Source organism: Cheilinus undulatus, linkage group 18, assembly GCF_018320785.1.
Source record: "Cheilinus undulatus linkage group 18, ASM1832078v1, whole genome shotgun sequence".
Taxonomy (NCBI): domain Eukaryota; kingdom Metazoa; phylum Chordata; class Actinopteri; order Labriformes; family Labridae; genus Cheilinus; species Cheilinus undulatus.
The window spans coordinates 7229091-7246573 of NC_054882.1; the positions used below are offsets into that span (position 1 = coordinate 7229091).

Sequence of the window (17483 nt, forward strand, 5' to 3'; positions counted from 1 at the left end):
ATTACCTGTGAAAACACGGTGTATAGTTTTTGGTTAAATCTTGACCCTGTGAGGCCCTCAGGTTAGACCTAAATTTAGATTTCGGCCCCTGCTGTGATTGAGTTTGACACCCCTGACTTAAACTATACTCAAAGAAACCACATTGAAAACAAAACCATGCTGGTAAAAATAAATCTGTATTTAGGTTTTTCGTATGATAGATCACTGTGTTATGAACCCCCAGGTCAAATTTCAGTTTATAGTTTATAGTTTATAAAATTAAGCTTCAAATCATAAAAATGTGGCAGTAAAATCTGCTCCAGGATGGTGCGGGCGTATCTCCTAAATGAGCTGAAGCCACGCCCACTCAGGAGGAATTTGATCCTCTCAGGTTTTAAAAATGTTACAATCTGAATGGAAGAAAGCACTCATGCCATTAGCCTGTCTCTTGACCTTTTGTTGACCCTAGAAGAAGAGACAAAGTCTGTTCAATGATGCTTTAAATGATCCATAGACCATTGTGACAGCAGACTGTCCTGAGATGAACTGCTCTGTGATTTTAGATTGCAGTAAACTGCGATCAGGAGAGGCTCATAGATAAGTTGAATGAGTTTAACAAGCCCTCACACAGTAAGCATGAGCAGCTAACTTTTATTTAGAACCACAGATAACAACACATACAGGCAGGGTAGTCTGCAGCATTAACTCCCTCACTCATGGTGTCACACTTGGAAAAATACTCTCCCCTAAAAACATGAACCAATAAACAAAACATGCAAAACTGTAACTTTGCAATGAAACATGAACATTATAGAACGGTGCAAGAGTGAATTCCTTTGCACAAAATAATCCCAGAAGTCCCTGCTCCAGGTGACTGTTTCCTTCCACAGTATTGTAGTGTTAGAGGGGCGGGGTCATTCTCTACTGTGGGCTCATGACATTGTGAGTCCACATAATGGCCCCGCCTACATGAAACCAAGCCAGGAAAGAGATGAAATGGCCTAAATCCAAAATTCAGTCTCATGTAGATCTCAGAGTTTTCACATGTTTACAGCAACCATTTTCCAACATATCTGGAGTGTTAAGACAAAAACTTTGGATTTCACTTTACAGAGTCTTTAAAACAGAATTAATTACGTAGAAACTACATGACACCATCTTATAAATGTAGCAAACAGCTGGGTTGATTTTCTGAGAGTAAGTAAGCATGACAGCTTCTTATCATGGGAACATTCAATCTATATTACCTGTTTAAATGCAACTGTTGCAACACAAAAAACTTAACTTACCTTCTTACATTATGGCTTTTTAACGGTTTAAGGCACCAAACACAACAAAACGGATTTTAACGGTATTGTAAACTTCTGCCATTAATCTGAGGGCTTGTTTTGATTTTCATGTGAGAGCCACTCAGAAGGCAGAAGGCATGCTGGGAGAGCCAGGATGGCCACTTCAAATGTGTTTATATGAATAGAGATTTTAAAATAAACACTCTAATAAATGTTTTTTTATTTCAAACTTTACTAGAAATATCCAAAAATCAGCGTGAGTTTCCTCCTTTCCTCACATTTGACAGGAATCAGATGATCCACCAGAATTTTCTGTCATAACTGAGTGTTCTTTAGGCGGTTTGACCTGTGACCTCGTGTTTTCTAACACTGCTGAGATTTTAAATTGTTGCACATACACAGCTGCTGTACAAATAAGAGAAAATACCACCAATGTCATATAATAAATAATGAAGAGAGGAGCAGATAACACATAAACTAACCATGTTAGATAAAGCAGGGCTGTTTCTTTTCAATTTCCCCTTTTATGCGTAACATTTCATGACTTCTCTCAGGTCCCATGGTATCTATAAATAAAAGCCGAGCTGGTGGAGTCACAAAGGTAATCATCTTCCCGTGATGCCGAGGCCGCAAGCTCCATTTGGCAGAAGCTGAGTGAATATATCTCATCTGTGAAGCAAGTTTGGACTTCCCACCGAGGCTATAAACAACTTTAATGATCTTCAGCCCACTGTGAGGCTCCCGGCCCCCCGTATACTCCGATCCCCGGTCTTAATACACCACTGTGGCGTCCTGATAAAACAGCATGGAAACAAGGGGAAGAGCCCGCTCCGAGTCGCTCAATCTGAGCCAGGAGGAGATAGGATAGTGTGCACTCGCAGCTTGAGCCGGTGAAGGCAGAGAAAGCTGAGGAGGAAGATCTAAATTGGATCTCTGCTCCTGGGCTGCTCCTGCCCTGATGGAGAGGAGGAGAGCACGCAGGGAAGAATGGAAGAAAAGAAGAGCAGAGGTGGGAGAAGAAAAGGGAAAGCAGAGACCGAGGAGGGGGTGGAGGGTGCCTGATATTCGCAGCAAGCTGCTGCTTTTTCTCTTTTACACGGCAGCGCAACACAGAGCAACACCCACACACGCATGCAAGAGCACAAACATAGACACAAACAAGAGCTGCAGATAAGGCCGGAGAAAAGCCCAGACAGCTGATAGGATCAGCAAAGGTCTAGAAAATTAGAGGAGGAACCTAAAGTAAAGTAAGGATGGTTGACAGGAGGAGAAGAAAAGATACAAACAAGAAGCATAAAAGGGTAGTTAGGGGAATTAAGGTGAAAGAAAGGAAAAAAATATGATAAAGAGCTAGAGCAGAGAAAAGATAAGAAACCCAGAGGAAGGATAAACAAGGACAAAGGAGAAACAAATAAGTAGAATTCATCAGAAAAAAGTTTCAGGTGTAGCACTGCTGATGATTCTATTCACCATCATTCGCCATAATATGCACTTGTTTGCATGATATTAGGAGTCGACGATATTTTTTTTCAGGGCTGATACCGATTATTGGTAGTTTCTAAGACTGATAACTGATATGAGGAACCAACATGCCTTTATTATGATGCACTAACTCAGTGATACTCAACCCGTGGTTTTTTAGGACCAGTTGCTGCTCTTTAAAGGCCAAAAAAACTTTATGAAGGCAAACACAGTCATCAGTAAGGATTCCTTGTGAGTCACGTCAATAAATGCATTTCCAACACAAATAAGACCAATATGAGACCTCTACCCCTCTAACTAATAATCATTAGTAATGAGTGGAAAAAACAGGCTGTACAACCTGTAGTATGAATATTTCTATACAGTTATTGTGATTACAGATTGTCACTTGTTTTTAACAGACAAGGGTAACTTCCTTGTTTCTATATATCTTGTCTTGTGTTTTTTGCAGATCATTGCATGTCACTATGATGACGGTTCTCAGCCATTTTATTGATGTATTTCTGACTCATTTGAAATTTTGATCATATGTTGTGATTTCAATAATGTATATTTTCCTTAACATGTGACTTGCAGTGCACATATGCAGGTGCGTATAATTCTTGGTATGCCTGATCTTTACACTGACATAATAAAGTCACATGACTTGTCAGGTGATTCCACACATATATGGAGGTGTACCCCATGTCTGCTTATGTCTGATGAAGGGCTAGGGCCCAAAACATCACATGTGGTGATAATCTTCATTAAATAAACCTTTGGAGCAGCTTCTGGTGTGCAGACTTATTTTTACTGTCCAGCTCCGTGGGTTACCCTGCTGCCTTTGGTCTGGGAGCTTGATGGTTCAAATCCCACTCAGGTCCTTTATTAGGATAAAAGTGTCAGTAACATCAAGTGCTACATCCATTTCCTGAGAGGGGTGTGGTCAGGGGCGGAGTCAGACAGCTCAGTAACATTTAAAGTCACAGAAACAGCTTGTTTTGAGCAGGGCTGAAACAGAGGAGTGTTTAGACATGCTAAAATCTAATACTAGAGTGTTTTTTCAGCAACAAACTTCACAGGCATGTCTTGGGGACCCCTGAGGACAATATAAACTTGACTTAAAAGGGTAAAATATGTCTCCTTTAACAAAAAGCAGATTAGAGCCAAGCTGAACAGGTGACTCCTAACAAGGCTGCAACTACTGATATTATTAAGCAGCATCTATCCAGAGCTGGTTCACTCACATGGTACACAAAGCAAAAGTTTACGCCTGATTCTTCACCCAACATGTGAGCACACAACAGCAACACAAGGGTCCAAATAAAGGAACATAATCATAAGAAACAAGTAAAAATAGAAGAAAGAGAAGATAAATTTAAAATTAAAAGAACAGATCGTAAAACAGTAAGAATGGCATGAAAAGAAAGCTAGAAAAATGAAAGAGAAGATAAAAGCATAAAAGAAAAGACGAAGTGTGATCTGTGGAGAAGAGAAAGGAAACAGGAGGACATGATGAGTGAAAAGACAAAAAGGAACAAAATGAGACTCAGCAAAGGGTAAGGATGAAGTAGGAAGATCGAGAAAAGGGATCAAAGAGGTAAGAGGAAAATCTGAAGTGATTGAAAGAAGAAAGAGAAAACGAAAGACGTGAGATGAAGATAAAAGAAAAGGACATAAAGAGATGGAGAGTAACATGGACAGCAAGAAGAGAACTGAAAGTAGAAGAGAGAGGAAAAGGGAAGAGTTAAAAATGATAGAAGTAGAGAGGAGAGGTAGAGAAGAGAAGGAGAGGATAGCTCAGGACAAAAGCAGTGAATAGGTGGGATGGTTTCTGTTCTAGCAGGGGTTTGATTAGCTGCTGATCTTCTCTCCCGGCCCCCGCAGTCTTTGCTGGGAGTAACCTTGCACTACGGAGTCAAGCCCCCTCGAGATGCATGGCCCCTGTCAGAGCGGCGGGCCCCCGGAGCCACCCTGCTGAAGCAGCCCTATAATTCTGCTCCACATCTGCATTCAGAGGTCATTCATCACAGAGTGCAGAGTCACAGGTACGGCCGCCTGCGGCTCTGTGCCCGCCGAATACTCAGCTGCAATTTCTATAACTCTGCACAATTTCTCCGTTTTAAATGGTCTCCATACGGCCGCCTCCATCTTCAATATCTGCATTTAAATCTGTTCTAACCTCCTTTAACTCTGCGCTACGTCTAACTCCACTCAGTAATAAAGTCTTCACAACCTTTTCAGGCTCCTTTGAACTCAACTTAGTCCAACTCAATTTACTTCATGCTATACTGACTCTTCTCTGTGTCTTAATATATCACAGGAGACTGAACTGCTCACCTTAGCCTGGCACTGAGATCAGCAAATAAAGGGGAGACAGTTATGCTGAATATATGGAGAACTACAATGGAAAGGTCATGCTTTTTGAATATTTAAATTCTCCATTCAGAATCAAAGTACTTCCCTATTATTTTAACCAGTGCCTGGTTTAATACTGCAGTCCAGGGACTCTCAACCTTTTCAGCCCCGACCACCTAGAGGTGCCACACCCCCAGGGACCCCCACTGTACCTGAAGGTGGTTGAACACAGCCATGCATGTTCAAGAATAGTCATGTCCGACAGTGCATAACGGGGGATAAAGGGGAGAGCTGTCTGGAACTCAGGCAAACTGAGGAGCCAGCAAAATCCTGGTCCACTGCAAAGTTAGGCTGTGATAAGCAGATTTTATTTTTTTAACTGAATAATAACTACTCTTAACAAAGCATCAAGTATCTTTCTTTCTGTATTTGTGCTGCAGTAAGTAGCTATCTTAAAAATGTAAACCCCTTTTCTTACAAAAAAAATTAAAGTGGGTTAAAAATGACTAAAAACAGTGGTAAAAGGGTGACAATACTGGGTTAGAAGTGAAATAAATTAACAAAAAAGAGGTGGAGAGGGTTTAATAGTGACAAACAAGGTTTAAAATTGGAAAAAAATGGCAGAAAAGGAGGTGAAATAGGATTAAAGAGTAACAGAATTGGGTCTAAAGCAGCAGCAGTATGTTAAAAATGGCACAAAATGGTGGAAAAAGTGTTGAAAACTAAAATGGGGTTAAAACGTGAGAAAAAAGTTTTAGAATGGCAAAAAAGGGTTAGCTGAGGCAGAAAGTGGCAGAAATGGGTTTAAATGGCATAAATGAGCAAAAGAAAGTGAAATATGGATAACTTAAGCTGAAAATGGGTAAATAGTGGCAATAATGGGTCCACAGAGGCAATAATAGGCAGAAAGTGAAAAGAAATGGTTTAAAGGTGACAAAAAAGACTTAAGGTAGAAAAAATGGGCAGAAAAGGTGGTGAAATTGGATTGAAAAGTAACAGAATTTGGTTTCAAGTGGCAAAAGTGTGTTAAAATGGCAAAAATTGGTGGGAAAAAGTCTTGAAAACCTAAACGGGGTTAAAAAGTGAGAAAAAAGTTTTAAACTGGAAGAAATGGAAGCAGAAAAGGGTTAAACAGCCAAAAATGGGCAAAACAAAGTCAAATGTGGTTATATTAATCAAGGTGAAAAGAGTTAAGTAGTGGTAATAATGAGTCAACATAAGCCCCAATAGGCAGAAGGTGGCAACAATTGGTTTAGAAGTGGCAAAAACAGGCAGATAAAGTGGTGGACAGGGTTTTAAAGTGACAAAAAAGGCTTAAAAGTGGAAGAAATGGTCAGAAAAGGTGGTGGAATGGAATCAAAAATTAAACAAAAATGGGTTTAAAGTGGCAAAAATTTGTGGTAAACAGTGTTGAAAGATAAAATGGGATTCAAAAGTGAGAAAATGGTTTACACTGGCCAAAATGGGTTAGCTGATGCAGGAAAAAAATGGGAAGAAAGTAGTAGAAATGGGTTAAGCTGGAAAAAATGGGCACAACAAAGTAAAATGTGGAAAAAATGAAGCTGAAAAGGGCTAAACAGTGGCAATTATAGGCAGAGAGTGGCAAGAATTGGTTTAAAAGTGACAAAAAAGGCTTAAAAATAAATAAAATTATCAGAAAAGGTGTTGAAATTGAATAAAAAAAACAGAAATGGATTTCAAGTGGGGAAAATTGGCGGGAAATGTTTTGAAAACTAAAATGGGATTAAACAGTGGGAAAAAATGGTTTAAACTGGCTAAAATAGGTTAACTGAGGCCGAAAATTAGGCAGAAAGTGGCAGAAGTGGCAAAAATGGGCATAGCAAAGTGAAAAGTGGTTAAAAGGAAGCTGAAAAGGGATAAATAGTTACAATAATAGTCAGACAATGGCAAAAATTGATTTAAAAGTGACAAAAAAGGCTTAAAGGTGAGGGAAAAATGGGCAGAAAAGGTGGTGAAATGGGTTTAAAGTGACAAAATTTGGAAGGAAAAGTGGTGAGAACAGGTGAAAATTGGTCCATCGGTGCCATGGAGCCAAAGTGAGCTCACTCAGGGAGAAGGATCTGAAGTACAGAGCAGGTTGAGTCCACGTAATGAGGGTCAATATAGTGTACATTTGCTGTGACACTGTAAAGGCCGCATAATGATGAAAATTGCCCCCTGATGAGCATAATAAACCAGTTACAGCCAGTAATTGTGGGACGGCTGTGAATTCTAACGAGGATGAATCCAGTTAACCCTGGAGTCAAACACATGCAGATGGGAGTTAGGTACTGTAGATTAAGACTACTCATAAATCAGATAAGAGTTTCTCTCCAGCGTTCAGATATTCTCATGTGGAGGAAATAAATAAATTAACGCCCACTACAAGGGATTGTTTTCTGGCATGAAAAGAAGCCACATTGGGAAACACTACTTAAGTCATGCTTGGTTTTACAAAACAGCCTTGTTTTGGTGCATGGAACCATCTGTGTTTGTGAAATATTGACGGTAAATTTAAGGAAAGCAAGTCCTGTCCATGTGGGCATATACAGCTTTCTGGAACAAAGCCATTTAAATCTAGGAGCTTAAGGCAATCAGTCTCAACTCTGCCTCCAAATTCAGAGCGAATAATGGCATATTTGTTACTATGGTTTATCAAACCATGCCACAGGATCAGGTACAGGATTTTAAAGTAGGACTAGGAAGGAGTGGAAGGACTCTTACCCCAAACAGGTGGGGTTTAATCCCCAAAGGCCTGCCCACAGAACTAGCTGGACCCCTGAAACCCCCAGAGACTCTACCTGTTGAAGCACGGCAACAAAAATAGAAGTCCTAGGCACCAATTAATGGTTAATTCATTGTTTTTAATAAGCAGCAACTGCAAAAATACTATCACTGTGTCTCCTGCTTTGTTTAAGTTTGGCTGAATATGCCAAATATGTATATACCCCCTGAGTACAGCAGGGGTTCTCAACCATCTCCGCCCGCGGCACCCAAAATAGAGGTGCCAGAAACCGGGCAACCCCACTGAACCTGAAGGTGGTTGAACACAGCCATGCATATTCAAGAAGAGTCATGTGCAGACATAAGGGACCCAGACAAACTGGGGGTCATGGAGGTCTAGAAAATCATGGTCCACTACAAAGTTAGGCTGTGATGAGCGCATTTTATTTTTTTACCTGAATAATAACCACTCTTATCAAAGAATCAAGTATTTTTCTTATTCACTTGTGCTGTAGTTTGTAGCCATCTTAAAAATGCAAATCCCTTTTCTTAAAACAGGGGTGTCAAACTCGAGGCCTGGGGGCCAAACCCGGCCTGTAGTGCAGTTTTACCCGGCCCGCAGGATCACATTATATTTTAATTAGAACCGGCCTGCAGGTCTAAGGTCTGCAGATTTCCTCCAGTATAGAAATGAGAATTTAACCTGAAAGATTTTAAATATCCTTTGTTAAGTCGTTGAAAAAGTAAAGAGTAAAAATAATGAGATAGAAAGTAAGGAATGATGGAGAGAAAATTAATTTGTGTTTTCGTTTAATATTTTCAATTTGCATCGGAAAATTCTGATTTAAACTTAACATTTTGACTTTGTATCTCATATTGTGAACTTTATGATTTCAAATTTAATCTCATATTTTGCCCTTTTAAAGTCCTAACTTTGACTTTCAATCCCATATTTTGAATTTTTAAACTCAAAAAGTAGAATTTCATCTCATATTTTGACCATTTAGATTCACAATCTTTAATTTAAGTTATATCTCGACCTTTTAAACTCAAAACTTTGTTTTTTATCTCATATCTGAACCTTTTAACTCATGATTTTTATTTTCTAATATATTTGCCTTTTGAAAACATTATTTTGACTTTTGCTTTGTGTTCTGATCTTTTTAAATAAAATTTGACTTTTATCTCAGATTTTGAGCCTTTAAACTTATCATTTGACTTTTTTTTAAATCTTAAAATCATGTATCATCAGTTTTTCCTCCTCTTTAATGAACAACCTGTGAAAATAAGGTTTACAGTTTATGGTTAAATGTTTGCGCTGTTGGGCCCTCAGGTTAGGCCTAATTCAGATTTCGGCCACCTCTGTGGTTGAGTTTAACACCCCTGTTTTAAAAACAGAATTAAAATGGGTTGAAAATGGTAAATTTAGTGAAAAAGGTGGTGGATTTTAAAAGTCTCGCTTAAAAGTGACAAAAATTAGATAAAAGTGGCAAAAAAAGGCAGAAAGAAGCCAAAATGGGTTAAGGTGGAAAAAATGACATCAAAAGTGGTAAAAGGGGTTAGCAGTGGCAGTATTGTGTTAACAGTGATAGATATTGGCAGAAAATCTGGTGAGTGGTGGAAAAGGTTTAAAAGTGACAAAAGAGACCTAAAAGTGGAATAAATGGACGGGTAGGTTGATGAAATAGGACAAAAAACTAACAGAAATTGGTTTAAAGTGGCAAAAATTGGTGAGAATATTTGTTAAAAACTAAAATGGGAATATAAAGTGACAAAAAACTGGTTAAACTGGCAAAAATGGGCGTCAACAAAGTGAAACGGGGTTAAAATGTGGGTGAAAAGGGGTAGCAGTGGCAATAAGGGGGTCAACAAAGGCAATAATAGGCAGAAAGTGGCAAGAATTGGTTTAAAAGTGAAAAAATGGTCAGAAAAATGGTGAAATGGAAATAAAAGTAATAAAATTGGATTGAAAATGGCAAAGATTGGTGGGAAAAGAGATGAAAACAGAAGAAATCGTGGTAAAATTTTTAAAAAGGCAAAAGTGGGCAAATAATAGTTGCAAAAACTTGGGATAGGGGTGGTTAAAAAGTGGCATGATTAAATCCTTTCAACATTAGAACCTAATAATATTTTGACACACTTCTTTAGCTCCAAAATGAGAAAACTGTTAGCCAAGACGCTAGCACCAATGCTACTGATAAAACACAAATACACTGACATTATCAATAACTCATAACTGTGGAAGGCCCATTGTCTGGGTCAGTCAGGGGTCCATTCTCTGGGTTAGACAGGGGCCCATTCTCTGGGTCAGTTAGGGGTCCAGCCAATTCTGTGGGCATACCTGTGTGTAGACTTATTTTTTTAGGGATATTTTAAACATTACTTTGGTTTCTTTTACCATGTTTTTATTTCACATTTAACTAATTTAATGCATATATTCCCATAAAATGGGTAAAATATACTGTTTAAAATCATTTTAAAATATTCTTAGTTATTTTAAGTCATCTGGTTATTTTAAGTCATCTGGTGACCTCCTCTCAATGTCCTAGACCCCCTGGTTGAGCACATCTGGGGTAAAGGAAGCCTTGGTTCTTTTTCAGTCATCATAAATACATACTGTAATATACTGAAACATATGGAATCCAAAAAGTAAGTATGAGAAGTTTGGCAATCTTAGCATTCATTGCTTTTTTGGCAGGCCAGCCATGAAAATGAAATGCAAATATGAAGTTATCCAAGTTTACAGTCATATAAAGTTTGATCAGTCAATGTTTGGATGGAGATTGCTGTTTCAAAATTGAAGTGCCAGAGTAAGAAACACAAAAGTGTATAAAACCAAACCATTGTTGTGCTGGGAATGTGGATACAGGCATACTTTGTCATGTTTAGCAGTCATAACTTTTGGCTCTCTGTTGTTTGGTTTAAGATAAAACATTTTCTCTAGTTTCATTACGTATATGAAGATAAAGATTACAGAGACAAACACATTTTCAGCTGAAAGTGGCATCCATCCTCGTTTCCATTAGTTAGTCGGGGTAAGAGAAGTGGATTGGTTTTGGAGACTAATTCACTGGAAGTGTTGAATAGAGAAGATTTCCTCTCTGTTACATATGCATGGATTAAATTATCTCAACTGACAGAAGGAATTCAAATACTCAGCTGGTGTCTACAACCCTACCACCCAGGTATGGTGTCATTCAGTGGGAAACGCTGCACACTACATAATAAAAAACTGCATTTATCGTATTTAATGGTCTTGTTTCCAGGCAGCCTGTGATACCAAGATAGTGTGTCCCATTCCTCATTTTTATACCACCTCAAATCCTCATGGACTCATGTGTGACGTCATAAAAACCTGAGAGGGTTCAGTGCCTCAGCTTCAGAGTAAAGATTGGGATTGGGCCTTTAAACTGACAGAGTCGTCTTATAAAGTCCATACTGAAAAAAAATGAAGAGAATCACAGATGGTATGAGAAATATCCATCACTGCAGCGTGACTGTAATCACAAACCACAGCAGACAGGCTCAAGACTGAACTCCCACCAGAGAAAGGAAGAGGGACAACCCTGATGATGGATAGAGCTTTACTGCGTTTGCAGGCCTGTCAGTGCGGACACAAGGCGGATCTCCGGGGGTTTCAGTAATCGCTAAAAGAAAAAAAAAAGGTTGTGCTCACCTTGACGTTTCCGCCGATCAGGTCAGGTGGCTCTTCATCCGTCTCCAAGGCGACGTTGATGGTGGCGAAAGGCCGGCTTGCCATCTGCTGCATCTCCCTCAGTAGTTGCTATGGAAAAGGAGGAAGAGGAAGGCAAAGTGCGAAGGTCAGAGACCGATAAACACAGACTGTCTATTGTCCATTCTCAAATCAACAGCGCAGCATGATGCCGACGTGTCAGCAGGAGTCGGTGAACAGAAGTTGTTTTGAAAGGAATCATTCACACTTCATTTACAATTAAAAAGGCGAGGATGGAAGAAAAATTCAGACAGATATTCATTAAAAAACAGCAATATTATAAAATAAAGGCATGTATAAATAAATAAAAATATGTGATGGAAGTGCAAGCTCTGCATTGAGAATTTTATGTGTGAAAGTTCACAAACATTTACCAATGCCGCCTTGGCATATTATCAATTTAAAGAGTTTATGTGACGTGAATCCATGGCAATTAGGACGTTCTACAGACACAGAGCTTCGTTTCAGCAGTTACTTGGCACTTTGTGCACACTTAATGTTTTTAAGTGATGCATTCAGCCTTCTTTGGCTCCTTTTTTCCTCCTTTTAAGAGAGAGATTTGACAGATGAGCTCCTACTATGTTCCACAGCTAGTCACTAGCTGTGATTTGGTTCAGGTCAGAAAGTGCTGAGAGAGTTTATAAGATTGTTTTTGGCTGTAGAAAGTTGTTGCTGCATAAATTTGATGACAACCCTTAGACTAGACAGAAATAAGAGCTTAAAAACACTAAAAATGAGGTTTGGCTCTGTAACAGGCACAGTTTTTACACTGGTTACAGCTCTAAAATCTGAAATGAAAAATTTCCACCTTTGGGATTCCACTTTGTTTTTAAGTCACTCCTGATTGACTCAACCTGGAAACTCAATGACGCCCTAAATAACAGCAAATAAAGGGCACAAGCCACACCATTGACAGCAAAAAAATATGAAGTGACCTAAACAATAGCTGAATGTTCAGAATGTAAGCTTTACTTTTTTTTAGGTTATGTAAGCATCACATGTCACATTGCATCATGCAGCATTGCACTGCCAACTGTCCTCACTGCATCTGCTAAAAATGTAACTGAAGTTTGGCACCTTGTGTTAAAGAGTCTTAGATGAAAGTAAGCCCGACTTTGTAAAACAAGCTTATAACTCTGTTGGGTGAGGAAAGAGAAAGAAAATTAAAGCAATATTCCTGTCCAACACTCCTGGAGGCTTGTCATCTCCCTCTTTCCCTGCTTCTTGAGCGACAAAGAGGAAAATTGGAACCTGGCAAAAAAAAAAAAAGCTGTGCTATGTTGTACTGTATCGCTCGCAGGCTGCCAGAATACTACAAGAGGAATTAATGTAATCAGGCTGATTATTTGCAGATGGCTGCATTGCAGGGAGTGAGGGCATGCTGCTGTAATACCACTGGCCTTGTTAATGTATCACTGATTATTTGAGTCAATGAAAATAAAAAATAAAAAAACTCAAAATTTGCAAGGAAGAGCTTAAAATTCTTAAAAATTCAAAGCAAAATTTTAACAAAAATCTTTTTTTTTTTTTGTTGTTTAAAAAGTCGAACATTTATGTGGAAAAAATTGAAATATTTAAGTTCAAAAAGGCAGAGCTTAGTCCAATTTATTAGACCACCACCCAAAGTAAAGTTTATGCCACAGCTGCCCTAAATTAACAGCATTGGTAATTACCAAAATCATTTTTATGTTTCTGCAATGGTTAATACACCAATATGTAGAAGCTCTTTAACCCAAATGATATTCTAAATGTGAAAATATAATTATAATTGTTATCCATGAATTTTCAAATTGACTGATTTACAAACTGAAAAAATACTAAAGCACATGAATATTTCTTGATTAATATGTCAAATTAGAGTTATTTACCTGCATTCCTGAACAGAAAAATGAGTTTTAGTGGTTGAATGTTATGCCTGATTCATTTCTGACTTCTCAGAGAAGCCCAGTGAGCCGGCTCAAATTTGGGTATAAAAAGGTGAATTCAGTTTGAAATTCCTCATTCCTGTTCAAAATGGTAAAAAGTGGAGAGCTCACTGAAAATGAAAGAGTCCACATTAAAGCACTTCATGATGCTGGATGGTCTCTGAGACAAATATGACAGGTGGTCTAATAAATTTGTTAAGCACTGAATCTCTTCAGACACCTTGGAAAGTGTTAATATTTTAACTCTCTTGTAATGTTAAATTTTAACACACACCTTTTACACATCAAAGTGTACTTCAAAATCAAATTAAGTTATTTACTTTCACTTTGGCTGTCTACTTGTGGTATTTCCTATTTATTAAATGTACAGTGCAAAGCACTTTTTCATACTATGACTCCACAAAATGTGTTTTTGCTATCTGTTCCCAAAGTCTGTCTTGAGATGAGTAAAAGGAGTTTCAGGTATGCTGCTCCTGCAGCCTGAATTCTGCTACAGAAGACTTTATGTCTGGGGGAGCTGGTCTCTTTAAATGTTTTTAAAAGCAAATTAAAAGAGTTGGAGGATGATACATCTGGCTGTAGATGTTTTGACTGATGACTTGTTGCTCTGTGGCATGGTTTGTTTGATTAGTGTTTGTAATAGTTTCTCTGTTAATTGTGCTGTTGCCCGTCTTGGCCAGGACACTCCTGTAAATCAGATTCTTGATCTCAATACGGTTTTCATGGTTGAATAAATTTAAATAAAATGCTGACTAAAGATTAAGTATGAATAAATGTTGTAAAGTCAGGTTTGCATTGGCAAGGACGGAGCAAAGAGATGGATTAGGAGCTAAAATCCCCTCTGAGGTGAGAAGCAGATCTCCACCCTTTATTTTGGACCATAGGCAGTTAAGTTTCCAACTTAGTGGATAACTTCACTCAGGGTCAGAAGTGTTTAACAGAGAAAAACAGCAATAATTCACCAGAAACATGAACAAAGCAATCCCAGCAGTGACCACTCGACAACAGGCAATATCTAAACACATCAAAGTACTGCACAAAGGCATGATGGGAAAATGTGGCTCAGAGATTTGGTATGGCAGTGGGAGGAGCTTAGATCAATAGACGGTCTACAGAGTTAGATCAACACTGAATGGATCAACACAGTCAAATAACTCCAATTCTGAAGGCCACGCAACAGACTATTTTAACTTTATCTTAAAAATTCTTCTAAATTTTGGTAAATTTACCTCCATATGATATATTGATATCTTTATTGTTAACTTCTGCCTCATAATTTTAGGTTATTTCTAAAGATAAATAGATCCTCTGCATTTATTTAGAGTGGTCATAATATGCGATATGCATCTCCTCAGAGGGAGAAGTTTGAATTTTATTACTGTTATCTACATAGGAAGTTCTGTTTTATGAGAGCATGGTTTTACTTTGCATGTTAAGTCTTTTGTTTTTAAGTAAATATGATCAGGTAAAGGGCAAAGACGCCATTTTTGTGTTTCATTTCATGTAAAGTTTCTGTTCAAAATAAATGTTGGTGAAATTTAGTAGTGAGATCATTAGATGTAAGAACTTAATTATGAGAAACGTTGAATTTAAAAGAAGAAACTTCCAGCTTTTATCATGTTAATTAAATGATTTATTTGGACAAATACTTTTGGTTGTGAGGGAGTTCTGTAACAAAAGAGGGCAGGACGCACAGATAGGTGACTGTAATTTCAGTTATTTTGTAGATTCAGTTTGGCTGTTGCCGTAAGAAAATGTAATCTTTGCATGGAAACAAATTAATGAAGTCAGCAGATCAATTATTATCAATTATTTGTGGACAAGCTGCAGAAGAAGGCAGAATGGACTCTACTACCTACATGACATTCTAATACGTCCATGAAAATGACCCCTACAGAGGGTTTCCTCCTTCTACTTTGTAGTAATTAATCATAAATAACCCTAAAGTAGAAAAAAGTGACCTCAAGTAACCTTTCTACTGTTGTAGAGAAAGTGTAATTCAGTGTAACTTTGCAGCTCTGCAAGGCTGAGACACAGTCTCATTGTGGTCTGATTTATAACGTGGACCTTGGCCAGATGAGGAGTAGGAGGAGGGCAGTTATGAGGGAACACGAGGGGGACAGAGGCGAGAGAAAATGAGGAGAATTCAAGGAAGAACGGGAGGAAAGAGTTATATGAGGAGAGTCTGTGATTTGAAAAGCGCAGAGCTAGAGAAAGAGAGCAGAGGAGACAGTGATGGAGGAAAACAAGAGGGGGGAGGAGGAGGGGAGGCAGAGACCACAGTAAACAAGGCGATGCACCTGTGTCGTTGGCTGTCAAAGCAGCCAAAAGTGCTGTGAATAGAGAAACAAACGGCGTCAACTGTCAAGACACCAAGACCTGAATACCAGCCGCAAATCAAAACAACACCTGCAACCGCTCGCTCGAACCAGAAAAACTCTGACAGGAACAATCACAGCAAAACGGCAACAATGGAGCGTGAGGAAATTTGTATCTGTGTGCAGACATAAAAATCTAAATAAGGCAGACATGATCCATTGGCCTCTGTCTCATTACAGTGAGTTATCGGGGAGATCAGGTGCATGTAAAGGGCAGCCCTGCAATCCAACTTGAAAGCACACATGGTCGAAATCAGGAGTGGCAGATGGGGTCAAGGCGCACATAAGAGGTCGACGGCCTCCCTGTCAGCTGTCTACAGCTCCCAATTAATCTGCTGAGCGTTTCCTCCCTCTGTGAGGCTGTCAATGGTGCTTATTGACATGTTAGCACCTCCTCTTTAAATGCCAAGCAGTGTAATCAGATCTTTAGCAGGAGGTTACAAAAATAGCTAGAAGGAGAGTCTCTCTTTACAGTAGAGCCGGAAAAATGTCTGAATTTAATGTCCTGGATTTCTTAAGTGGAGCAAAACAACTCATTAAAATCCTGCAAGTGTCTGTGGATGTGTGCCTGTTTCCAAATCTGCCTATGCTCGGCTCTGTCAAAGCAGCTATGTTGGTAGTAGGTGGAGAAGGGGAAAAAGGATTTCCTACATTGAGAAAATGCTTATTTCAATTGCTGCTTAGTAATAAATACAGCTACAACCTGCAGACCTGTCTTTTTATGAACAATTTTAAAAAATAACTCAAGGGCAGCCTAGTTGTTGTGTTGCATGCCCCATTTACAGACGTGGTTTTGAAGCAGGTTTGACACGGAGTGGCTTACCAGAAGAACCGGGAGATTCCCAGTAAGCTGGGCTGGTTTTAGGGTGACGAGGGTCAGCTTGCACTACAATGAAAACACCAAATCCACAACGATATAGCTCCAGAAACACTCTGTGATCTAAAGTAAGTGACTAACTTAGTGGATAACTTCACTCAGGGTGAAGAACATTAAAAAAAACGATAATTCACCAGAGACATGAAGAAAGGAATCCCAGCAGTGACCACCGTACAATGGGCAGCACCGAAACACACCTTCCCAGGGGCATTATGGGAAAACTCCCCATTTAATATGGCAGTGGGAGGAGCTTAGATCTATAGACTGTCTACAGAGTTAGATTAACACTGAGTGGATCAATTGGCTGCTATCTTAAAAATTCTTTTAAATATTGGTAAATTTATCTCCACTTAAACTGGATTTTTTTTAAATATTTTTGATTGTTAGTATATGCCTCATAATTTTAGGTTACTTTTCAAAGATAAATAGAGTCTTTGCATTCATGTAGAGCAGCCTGAGCCGTTGAAATCCAGGGATGAAAGTAAGCCCTAGACCTGTGGCTACTTGGTTTCTATCCTCTGTTGGTAGACAAAATAAACAAGAGAGCCCTAAAATAAAGAAGGGTTAGCACCTGGTAGGAAGCATTTTTCCTTAAACTCCTGTTAATCTTTATCAAGTTATAAAACTGTGATGCTAATGTCTTACTGCCTACACTCGCCAGGCGAGGTAAACAGCCCCAGTGAATCAGACCTACTAGTACTGTTGCAGATCATTCAGCCCCTTTGGTGTTGCACAGGGCTGGAGACTATCCCAGTTGTC

The 17483-nt window shown here is 38.9% G+C and overlaps 1 protein-coding gene across 2 annotated transcripts in view; it reads right to left on the reverse strand.

Annotated features, from left to right (window-relative positions):
- Positions 1-17483, reverse strand: part of atrn (attractin) — a 270882-nt gene that overhangs the window by 21875 nt on the left and 231524 nt on the right. For both annotated transcript variants that reach the window (XM_041812094.1, XM_041812095.1), the window contains exon 27: positions 11488-11595. In XM_041812094.1, coding sequence (XP_041668028.1) covers positions 11488-11595 — 108 coding nt within the window. The remainder of the gene's footprint in view (positions 1-11487; positions 11596-17483) is intronic.